An 11,636-nucleotide genomic window follows, 5' to 3' on the forward strand; every position below is an offset into this window, starting at 1 on the left:
TATATTTTCGTCAATATTTGAGTGGTGAAACAAATATATGATTTTGTAAAAATAAAAATACTTAAAACTGTACTCCGCCAGCCATGTCTGCATGCTACTTCTTCAATATGACCCTTGATTTACTACGCTTTCATGCAAATTTTACGTTACAACTGGGGTTTTTGCCAAAACTAACCTACAACTTGATTTTAATCCCAAACCTATACCCAAACTTGAATCAAATGCAAAACTAATCTAAAAGCCTAGTGAAATTACAGCTCAACCCTTTGTGACCAAACAAAAAAATAGAAGTCATTTTTACGAATATAGCCCTAGTAAATCGTCTGAGTCGTCTGAGATATTGGAAGTCATCTGGACGATTGAAGTTTAAGTCGTCTGGTACCAGTTTATTTTAAAAATAATTTATTAATCTTGTAAAAAAATATTTTGATGCGTGAAAAATAAAAATCAAGTAATTATAAACAGTTTTAAGTTATATAAATTAAGATATGATAAAATTGATTTGTTTTGAAGATAGATGAGTGGAAGTAGTGAATCATTAAATACTTTGGTTTAGGAGTTTGGCAAACATATGTTGTAGTATTGTATGTTTTGTTAGGGTTAGATTTTGGAAAACTAAAATGTTTTTTTCAAAAATTAGTTTTCACTTATATGTGTTTATTTATGTGTATAGTAAACACTTTTCAAGTTTGATTTGATTTTATGAAGTCTTTAATTAGATAATTAAGACTTCATAAAATCAAATCAAACTTGAAAAGTGTTTACTATACACATAAATAAACACATATAGGTGAAAACTAATTTTTGAAAAAAACATTTTAGTTTTCCAAAATCTAACCCTAACAATACATACAATACTACAACATATGTTTGCCAAACTCCTAAACCAAAGTATTTCATGATTCACTACTTCCACTCATCTATCTTCAAAACAAATCAATTTTATCATATCTTAATTTATATCACTTAAAACTGTTTATAATTACTTGATTTTTATTTTTCACGCATCAAAATATTTTTTTACAAGATTTGTAAATTATTTTTAAAATAAACCGGTACCAGACGACTTACACTTCAGTCGTCCAGACGACTTCCAACATCTCAGACGACTCAGACGATTTACTAGGGCTATATTCGTAAAAATGGCTTCTGTTTTTTTGTTTGGTCACAAGGGGATGAGCTGTAATTTCACTAGGCTTTTATGTTAGTTTTGCATTTGATTCAAGTTTGGGTATAAGTTTGGGGTTAAAATCAAGTTGTGGGTTAGTTTTGGCAAAAGCCCCTTTTTTATAATTGACGTTTAAGAAGAAAATTTTTGTTCTAAACTAGATGACTTTAAATTTTTTATGTAAAATTGATTAACAAACTAATATTATATGAGCAATAATACTATAGATTTTATTTTATTATTTGTTGAATTGTGGTTAGGTAAATAATTAACGATAATTTTGTTTAGAAAATATAAAAACAAAAAAAAAATCCAGCAGAATGCCACCATTAACCACTTTGTTCATACTTCATAGCTCAAAGAATCACAAAATTATATGAAAATCTGAGTAAATAATACTGGGAATCACCCAATATATTATTGCATGTGTCAAATTATCAAATACTAACAAATCTTTTCACTTTTCCGGGTTTATTCGTTTCTTTACAATACAAAACGTATAAAATTAACTTGAAATGTTAATAATTTGATTAACTTCAGTGGTTTATTAACATAAATAAATAAATTGTTAAAAATCCTCCATTTATTATTCATACGGTTTGAGCTTCCATGAAACCACTAAAACCCACGGTGGCTTGTAGCAACCGTGGCGTGATTGCATGTGTCGGAGACGTCGGATAAGAAACCGGTGACGAAGTCGAGAACCGAACGTGAAGTGGCGGCGACTCCATAGACCTTCTTGATTTCGAGCCAGAAGTCTTCAAAACACCTTTGATCTCTTTCTCTAAGTTAGGTTCCTTGTCGAACACGAAAGCGGCAGAAACAGGATCATCTTGATCATTACCACCCGGACCACCTTTGATCAGTTCAGAAGGCAAGTCGAAAAAATGTCCACCGAGATCAGCACTGTCCTCGTAAATCATAGCTGAAGACGTCCATGAACCGCACTCGAACCGCTCTAAAGAGGCTCGAGCGGACAGCACCGTAGTGTCTCTAATGGAAACGGTTCTTGCCATGGATTGATTAGAAGTCATCGTGGTGATTCTAGTGTACGAGGAGTCACCTTTACGAGATGATCTTATGGGTTTTCCTTTGCTAAAACCTGGTAGGTAGAGACACAAAGCGCTGCATTTGAACCTGTCTTCGAACGTGTTGATGCTTTTCGGATTTGCGGTATTGATATTGCTTTTGTTAGAGTCTGTTTTTGAGAAGAAAGAGTTGTTTCCGCTACTCTTCTGAGAGAGAGTCTTGGCGTTGGATGAAGAGAAGTCATGGTGATGATGATGTCCATTTCTTGATTTGTGCACCATCATGTCGACATCGAGCGGTGGCTGGCAAGCACATCCTTCACCGCAAGATTTGCTTCTTCGAAACGCAGCGGCTGCATCTTGGACGAGCATTAGGTCAAGAACTTGTTCCGTGGTCCTGTCCTTCCAGTTATGACTCGTGCTATGTCTAGGTGACATGGCTACTGAGTTTGGGAGGCTGCAACTCATGAACTTAGTCTTATCTTGATGATCCAACGGCTGAGACAATGCCAGGTCGTCGATGTCTTTAGGCCTTGAGGATATCATGTCCAAGCTCCCGTTCCTTGACAATAGAGATTTAGGATCAACAGAGATTCGTCTCTCGGAGTCGGAGTGCATACTTGTCTTCTTGATCAGAATCTTGGGCTCGTCCCCACGGCCTAGAACCTCAAAGTCATGCCAATCCTCCTGACTACTATCGTCCCTGAAGCTGAGAACATCTATCGCCATTTTTTAATTTTTCTTAAGTTGGTCTGAAAATAAATGAGAACTGATTTGAAATAGACAACCAAAACAGATTGATTGATACTTATATGCGGAGAAGAATGGGTTGCACGTCTGGTGACTACTTTAGTTTGTAGTCATGACTCGCACGTATAATAATGTAATGTAACCTAAAGTGTTGTTGACTTCATTTTCTAAAAATATGAAAATGTCCAAATACAGTTGACGTGGGGTGGGGACATATCCAAGATCAAGAAGATAGATCTGCCTGCACGAGCTACATAATTATAATATAATCAAAGTGTTTGGAGGTGCATCATCAGTAAAGACCTTAGACCATGATTAACCCGGAGTTATTAGAGTGTAGTTCTTAACGGAAGTTAAGAAACTGTTTATTAACTTTTGACTAAAAAAGCTAAGAACCGGTTCTTAAAGTCCTTATTTAAGAACCGGTTCTTAAAGTCCTTATTTAAGAACCGGTTCTTAAATAAGAGTTTTAAGAGCCGGTTCTTAACTTTTTTAGTTAAAAGTTAAGAGACGGGTTCTTATATTCCGCTAAGAACTTCATTCTAAGAACCTCCAATAATCATGCTCTTAAGTCATTAATTAAGACAAGGAACAAAGACACTGATTATGAAGAAAATCGTCTTCAGCTTCTATGAAAATTGTGATTATGCATACGCATCCTTATGGGCATTCGAGGGACACAAGACAAAAATATTGTTGGAACTATTTTTTTATAAGCCTAATGGGCTGAGTAAAAAATTAAATAAATGTAAATAGAATTTTTATAAGCTTAATGGGCTGTGTAAGAATCTGTTTATTATGAAGTAATATGGATATTTGAATTATGGAAAAATGATAAATTACTCTCAAATAATTATGGAAGGTTTCCTATAATGTGTTTGGATAAATGTAAAGTTGCGTCCAAATAATAATGGAATATTTTGTTATACGAATAGAACCAGTGAGACGAAAACCCTAATTGGGAATGGTCATCCATTTGGATTGTCTTCATGTGAAGATTTTTTCTATGCCTAGCAAAACTATTATATAAGTCCTATATAAGTTTATAGTGAGTTGAATATTTTCATGGAACTTTGAGTTTCCTTATGGACAAAACAAAGCTTAGAACACGCTGAAAGAATTTTGCAATGACAAAATTTCTTTTGATGGACTGCATGTTTATCATATTATAGTCAAAAAGCTGTGATTCTTCATGCATGAGATAACGACTGCATATACGTCAATTAACTTGATATACTAGATCTATAGGTAAATTGAATTTTTTGGTGAAACCTATCTCTCACAAGCAAAGGCTACGAGCCATATAATTTGACTTTCAATTAAGTCAAATATGCAAATCACAAAGCATACGATATTCACAGTTGTGAACATAATGCAAAAATGATTGAGCAAAAGAACTAGGAAAGCCTAATGTTCATATAAAATTACACATTAGCTTCAGACACTACAAGAAAACATAATCTTAACGAGGGCGGTTTTCCTCGCTAATTCGTCGTAAGAGAGGCTTTACGACGAATTAGCGAGGAAACGCGTTTGCTCGTTACACGTCTGTCGTAACACATATTTCCTCGCTAATTCGTCGTAACTTAGCGAGGAATATATTTCGTCGTAAAGACGAAGTAGGACGATTCGTCGTAAAGACCACGTCAATATTCCACGTAAGGACGTCGCTATAATACCTCGTAAATACCTCGAAAATAGTTCCTCGTAACCTACACGCAAATACCTTGAAAGAGTTTCCTCGCAAAATACACGTAACAACCACGAAATGATTTCCTCGTAAAATGGTCGTAAACTTTTCCTCGTTATTTCCTCGTAAATGATTCCTCGTAAAATACTCGTTAAATGTTTCTCGTCATTTCCTCGTGAGGTTTCCACGTAAAGAGGTCGTACATTGGCTACGAATTTACTTCGTTTTTATTATTTTACAGAATTTAAAAATATAATTAAAAAATAATTAAAATTATTTAATTTAATAATAAATTAAAATTCAAAATAAAAATAAATCAATATGAAAATATTTTATATATAAATAAGTTTTGAATTTATATAATACAACAACCAAAAAAAAAAAACTAAGGGTCGTTCATCGCCCGGTAGAATTCATCACTCCTCCTCGTAACATCCGCCTCGTTATGTACGTCGGATGACTCGCCTTGAATGGGATGTTGTTGTCGCATGTTCCTCAACATGGACTCCCATTCCGGATTTGTGGCCGCAATAACGTCCAAGAAGCCCTCGACTCCACCCATACGAGATTTTGTCGCGGTCCTACGTGGTATTTACGACGATTTCATCCTACGTGGTTTTTACGACGAATTCATCCTACGTGGTATTTACGACGATTTCATCCTACGTGGTTTTTACGACGAATTCATCCTACGTGGTATTTACGACGATTTCATCCTACGTGGTTTTTACGACGAATTCATCCTACGTGGTATTTACGACGATTTCATCCTACGTGGTTTTTACGACGAATTCATCCTACGTGGTATTTACGACGATTTCATCCTACGTGGTTTTTACGACGAATTCATCCTACGTGGTATTTACGACGATTTCATCCTACGTGGTTTTTACGACGAATTCATCCTACGTGGTATTTACGACGATTTCATCCTACGTGGTTTTTACGACGAATTCATCGTACTTGGTATTTACGACGATTTTGTCCTACGTGGAATTAACGAGTCCCGCGTTCTTTTTTTTTATATTTCGTCGTTATTTCCTCGTTGACCTACGAGTCCTTTACGACGATTTTTTGTTTGTGGAATTAACGAGTGTTATGTTTAAATCCCTAGAATCCGAAACCCCCAAACCCCATATTCCTTATTTTCTACTTCATATATTCCAAACCTCATCTTTATTTCTATTCCAAACCACAATTCCCACATTTGCTTATTCATAAAACAAACTCCCAGCATTCCCTTATTCATAAAACAAACCTCACATTATCTTATTCATAAAACAAACTCCCTCATCTTATTCATAAAACAAATACATCAATCGGATACATCGACATTCTCGTCATCACTAGAAACATCATCATTTTCATTAAACTCGTCTTCAACAGCTTCGTCTGTGGCATCATCGGTAAGATCTTCGTACTCGTGATTATGCGGATCAATGAGAAGGATGTCATCAATTTCTTGTTCAGGTTCCTCGACTTCATTTATCTGTTCTTCTTGCAATGGTGGTTCTTCTCCACTGATGATTCGTCCTCGAGGTGTAACTTTGATCACTGCTAACCAATTTATACCTGAATCTCTCATCCGAGGGTATGGAAGGAAGCTAACTTGGTCTGCTTGTGAAGCTAAGATGAAAGGCTCGAATTTGTTGTACCTTCTTCCACCGTTGACATCAACTACACCGAATTTGTTAGACCGAACACCTCTGTTGACGACGGGGTCGAACCATTCACATTTGAAGAGGACGCATTTCAGCTTCAGTATCCCTGGAAATTCGACTTCAATAATCTCCGTCAAGATCCCGTAGAAATCTGTTTCCCCTTTCACACATATTCCATAGTTACTGGTCGCCCGCTGTCTACCATAGTCATATGTATGAAAAGTATAGTCTCGTGTGAAATACATCTGTGATGTGGTGACCTTTACAAGTGGAGATTGAATTACTTCGTGTAACCACTTAGGATAATCTGCATCGTCGTCGTCATAATCAACCTGCAAAAATAAAGAGAATGTTAATGAAATACAGATAATGTATGAAATTTTTTTTAGTTAATACCTGATTCCGCAACCACTTAATGAAGTGTTGATCTTTCCTTTTGTCTACGTCACTTGTGGATATACCAGGAAATGTTTCTTCGACTTGAGAAACAAATAGGCTGTAAAATCACATTTTATAGGAATGAATCTCTCGCAATTATACAATTAATTATACTTATATGTGTTTCGAAGTGTCAATATATGTTACCTTTCAAAATAACGCATCAATGGATCTTCGCAATTGAGTAGAATATAGGTGTGTGCACTATGAGCGTCTTGTTCACTCGACCACCAAACCTCTTTAGACTTTCCACCGAGTCGCCCAATCTGGCTAAAGATGTCTGGAACACCAGCAACTGCATATGTTGGCGCAACACCACCATCATCATATCTTCTTGGAGCTCTTCTCCGTGTACGTACTTTTGACGCAAAGTAGTACGATGTGAAGTGAGAAACTTCTTCCGTCAAACTTCCAGCAATTATAGAACCTTCAACTTTGGCGAGGTTCTTTGCTTTTCCCTTCAAATATTTCATGGCTCGCTCATACTGATACATCCATCCGTAATGTACAGGTGCACGAAGCAATGCCTCATATGGGAGGTGGACAGCTAGATGCTCCATGACGTCAAAAAATCCGGGAGGAAATATCTTCTCCAAGTTGCACAATAAGATGGGAATGTTCTCCTGAAGCTGTTCCACGACTTCTTCTTTAAGAGTGTGTGCGCTCAGATCCCTGAAAAATGTTCCAATGCCTTTTATATTCGAAAAAAAATTAAACACATTGTTAGTCATATATTATTTTGTAAATTATTGTGATATAATACACTACGTACCTGCAAGTGCTTCATGTACGTTTGTTGGAAGTAGCTCCGCAAATGCAAAGGGCAGTAGTCGTTGCATAAATACATGACAATCATGACTCTTCATCCCGGAGAACTTTTGACCCTTTTCAACACATCTAGAGAGATTCGAAACATACCCATCGGGGAACTTCACTTCTGATGCCACCCAGTTGAACAACACCGACTTTTTTTCTGAAGATAATCTGAATATCGGAACGGGAACTTGTCCATTGCTTTTAATATGTAACTCGCTTCTTGAGCAAATATCCGGCAAGTCCAACCTCGATTTTATGTTGTCTTTTGTCTTCCCTGGGACATTCAATATTGTATTCATGATGTTCTCAAAGAAATTCTTCTCTATATGCATCACATCGAGGTTGTGGCGCAGAAGAAGATCCTTCCAATATGGCAACTCCCAAAATATACTCTTCTTGTGCCAGTTGTGATGAACACCGTAAGAATCTGGCATATTACGAGGGACATGCCAATTACCACCCCAACGAACTGTTTCGTTAGCTCCGTAGTAGTCGATTTGCGCTTCAATTTGTTCTCCAGTTAGATATGGAGGAGGAGTGTCTCTCACAACCCTTTTGTGCCTAAACAAATTCTTGTTTCTTCGGTAAGGATGGCCAATGTGAAGAAATCGACGGTGACAATCAAACCAACTTGTCTTCCTACCATTCTTCAGTTGAAACGCATCTGTCGTTCCATTACAATATGGACAAGCTAATCTCCCATGTGTAGTCCATCCAGACAACATCCCATAGGCAGGGAAATCACTTATGGTCCACAAAAGCATCGCTCGCATCGTAAAATTCGTCTTCGTTGAACAGTCATACGTCCTCACCCCTGTTGACCACAAATCCTTCAACTCTTTTATCAGTGGTTGTAGGAAAACATCCAGGGACCTTTTTGGATGGTTCGGACCAGGTATTAATATGGTCAAGAATAGTAACTCCCGTTGCATGCACATCTCCGGTGGCAGGTTGTATGGAGTAAGAAAGACTGGCCACAATGAATATTGTCTCCCTGACATTCCGAACGGACTAAATCCATCTGTGCATAATCCGAGATACACATTCCGGATATTGCTAGCGAAATCTGGATGTACTTTGTTGAAATGTTTCCAGGCTCTTGCATCTGATGGATGAGTCATCTCACCATCCGTCTGAGTATGCTCGGCATGCCATCTCATCTTTCCAGCAGTGTGCTCTGATTGATACAATCTTTTCAATCTGTCTGTAATTGGTAGGTACCACATCCTTTGGTACGGTACCCTATTACGTCCTCGTCCTTGCGGCTTGAATCGTGGCTTCTTGCATAATCGACATTCTTCTAGCTTCTCATCATCTCCCCAATAGATCATGCAGTTGTCGATGCAAACATCTATCATCTCCGAAGGCAACCCAAGACTATAAACCAGTTTCTGAATCTCATAATAAGAATCAGCAGACACATTGTCTTCCGGCAAGTACTCTTTAAACAAGTCCGCCCATTCGTTCATGCAACTTTCAGGTAGATTGTGATCAGTTTTAATATTCATCATTCTAGCAGCTAACGACAATTTAGAGAGACCTTCTCTACAACCACTGTAAAGTGGTTGATTCGCCGCGTTTAACATTTCGTAAAACTTTTTTGCATCTATATTAGGTTCTTCATCTTCATCATGAGCTACGAATGCATCAGCTACCATATCATGAACCCTATCATAATCTACCATCTCCTCCTGCTGGTAACTATGTTCATTATGCAAATGATGATCAACCGGTTCTTTTTCCTGAATATTGCTATTACTACTACTAGCTTCATTCTGATCATAATTAAAACCTTCTCCTTGTTGAAACCAGATATAGTAATTTGCCGTGAAACCTCTATTTATTAAATGCTTCCAAACATTTTCACGGTTTGCCAGTTTCGAATTGTTGCATTTCCGACAAGGACAGAACATCTTACCACTTTCTTGGGCGAGCGGTGTTGAATCTGCTTGATGCATAAATGTCTCCAGACCCGCAAGGTATTCTTTCGTCACTCTCCCGTTAGCATCTCTATGCATATACATCCACTTCCGCAACTCGTAAATAGTCCCGGAGCCAGCCATTTTTTTTCTTTCACGTTTTTTGTTGTTGGTGTGTTTAAAATGATGTTTAAACATCCATATTTATAGGAAAATTCGAATCTGGTAGTTGTAATTTTGCTATGAATTTACGACGAAAATTAATTAGGTGGGCAAAAAAAAACGTGTAACACCTATGAAGTTGGTGGATTCAAAAATTTCCTCGCTAAATACACGTAAACTATTCCCTCGTAAATACCACGCAAAATTTACGTCGTATTTACGAGGAAATAGTTTTTCCTCGTAAAATACTCGTAAAATTACATCCACTTTACGACGAAACAGTTTTGTCGTTACGTTACGAGGAAATAACGATGACTTTAGTTTTTCACGTAAATTCGTCGTAAATTCGACGCAAATTTACGAGGATTGTTTTTCCTCGTTAATTTTCGTCGTTAAGCATGTGTTTTCTTGTAGTGAGAAAGCAATATGCTTAAAAGAAGTTCAATGAATAATTTCAAAAAGCTGGCACACATCGCAACAAAAGGCTGGCGAATGTTGTAACAATATTGGTTTACATAGAGACAATATGAAATCTCAAACCAATTTGATAAAAACTCACACATGAAGTGTAGTTTTGGGACAAAGTTCCATAACATAATGAAATATATATGGGGCAACTTAAATGAGAATAAATGTGTTCTTAAGAGAATTAAAATGATTCCTCGTAAGAATTGCTCCTTATTCATTAGAATCCAATAAAGTGGCGGAACAAAAGTTCTAAACTCTTAACAGATGAATGCAAGCATGCATGATCCTGATTTGTCTCAGGAAATGTGGGGGAGCGTTGATTACCACATTCAAACATTGGCAAAAGGCTATATACTTTTAAAAGTTAATGTGCATTCACAAAAATACCTCAAAGTGTGGGGGTTCTTAGCAAAAGTTGGAAAACTAGCTCCCAAAAAATGTCAAAATTAGACCTAAAAACTGTGATCTCAAAATTTCAGCTGACGACCTTATGGATATGTACCAAAGGTTCAAATATGAGATTAAGTTTTAAAATCATCGAAGGGAATGGGTTTATTGCCTATTACTAAGAAGATGTTTGATGGAAACCCTGCCAATGCGATTGGAGATCCCAAGAGGTCGGTTCAAATGGACAACTAAGTCAAGCAGAATCTGACTAAAGCACTGAGAATTACTCAGATCCCAAAATGAAAAACAGTGCTTCCTGTAAATATTTAAGGTAAAACAATGGCTTTTTAATGTGATAAGACCATAAATCTTCATATACATGTATATAAAGCATAAACATGATACTTTCTGTGTATACGACATGTATTAATGACAATCACCTAGTGAGTGTGAAATGGAGCCGTTTCTAGGAGGATGAAGTTCATGCTATACTCTCCAAATTCACTAATGACTACCAGACAAGTTCATGGCCTAAAATGGCCAAAACGAACACAATAGAGAACTTAACTCTACGAGAAGACGAAGCTGTGTTATATCTGTTGTCTTGGTTTACACAAAACTTTGGGTGGTTCAAGACATCAAGTTCACTTCCTGAAATGTAGATCTGGCAGGTATTAACAATGAGTGGTTCAAGGCTAAAATATGCTACTATGTCAGATGCAGTCAGTTTTTCGCTTATACTCTCGCAAAGTTCGTCTGTCTAGTCTATTGTTAAGTCTAGTCAGTAGAGTCTGCATAGTCTAATCGAGTCTGCATTGTTTAGAGTAATTTCTATTCATGTGGGAGTAAAAAACTAATTAAATGTGAATAGAATTTTTATAAGCTTAATGGACTGTGTAAAAATCTGATTATTATGAAGTAATATTAGGGCTGTTCAATATGGCAAAACCGAACCGTACCGAACCGAACCAAACCAAAATAGATAATATGGTTTGGATTTGGTATATACCATACAAACCGAATGGATATGATTTTTAAAAAACCGTAGGATTTGGATATGGTTCGGTATATAACCGATAAAACCGAATAAACCGAATAAAACCGATCAAAAAATAGAAACATGTAAATATGTATATATTTTATAACAAC

General features: G+C 36.7%; 1 protein-coding gene across 1 annotated transcript; it reads right to left on the reverse strand.

Moving 5' to 3' along the window:
- Window positions 1-1,758: 1,758 nt before the first annotated feature.
- On the reverse strand, window positions 1,759-2,931 carry LOC106334019. Its single transcript, XM_013772390.1, has one exon. It carries the CDS (start codon window positions 2,923-2,925, stop codon window positions 1,759-1,761), a length of 1,167 nt encoding a protein of 388 aa, XP_013627844.1. The 5' UTR covers window positions 2,926-2,931.
- Window positions 2,932-11,636: the final 8,705 nt, after the last annotated feature.

The sequence above is a fragment of the Brassica oleracea genome, chromosome C3 (genome assembly GCF_000695525.1).
Source record: "Brassica oleracea var. oleracea cultivar TO1000 chromosome C3, BOL, whole genome shotgun sequence".
Taxonomy (NCBI): domain Eukaryota; kingdom Viridiplantae; phylum Streptophyta; class Magnoliopsida; order Brassicales; family Brassicaceae; genus Brassica; species Brassica oleracea.

Coding starts and splice junctions, on each gene's coding strand:
- LOC106334019 (XM_013772390.1), bottom strand. CDS start 2,925: ATGGCGATAGATGTTCTCAGCTTCAGGGACGATAGTAGTCAGGAGGAT.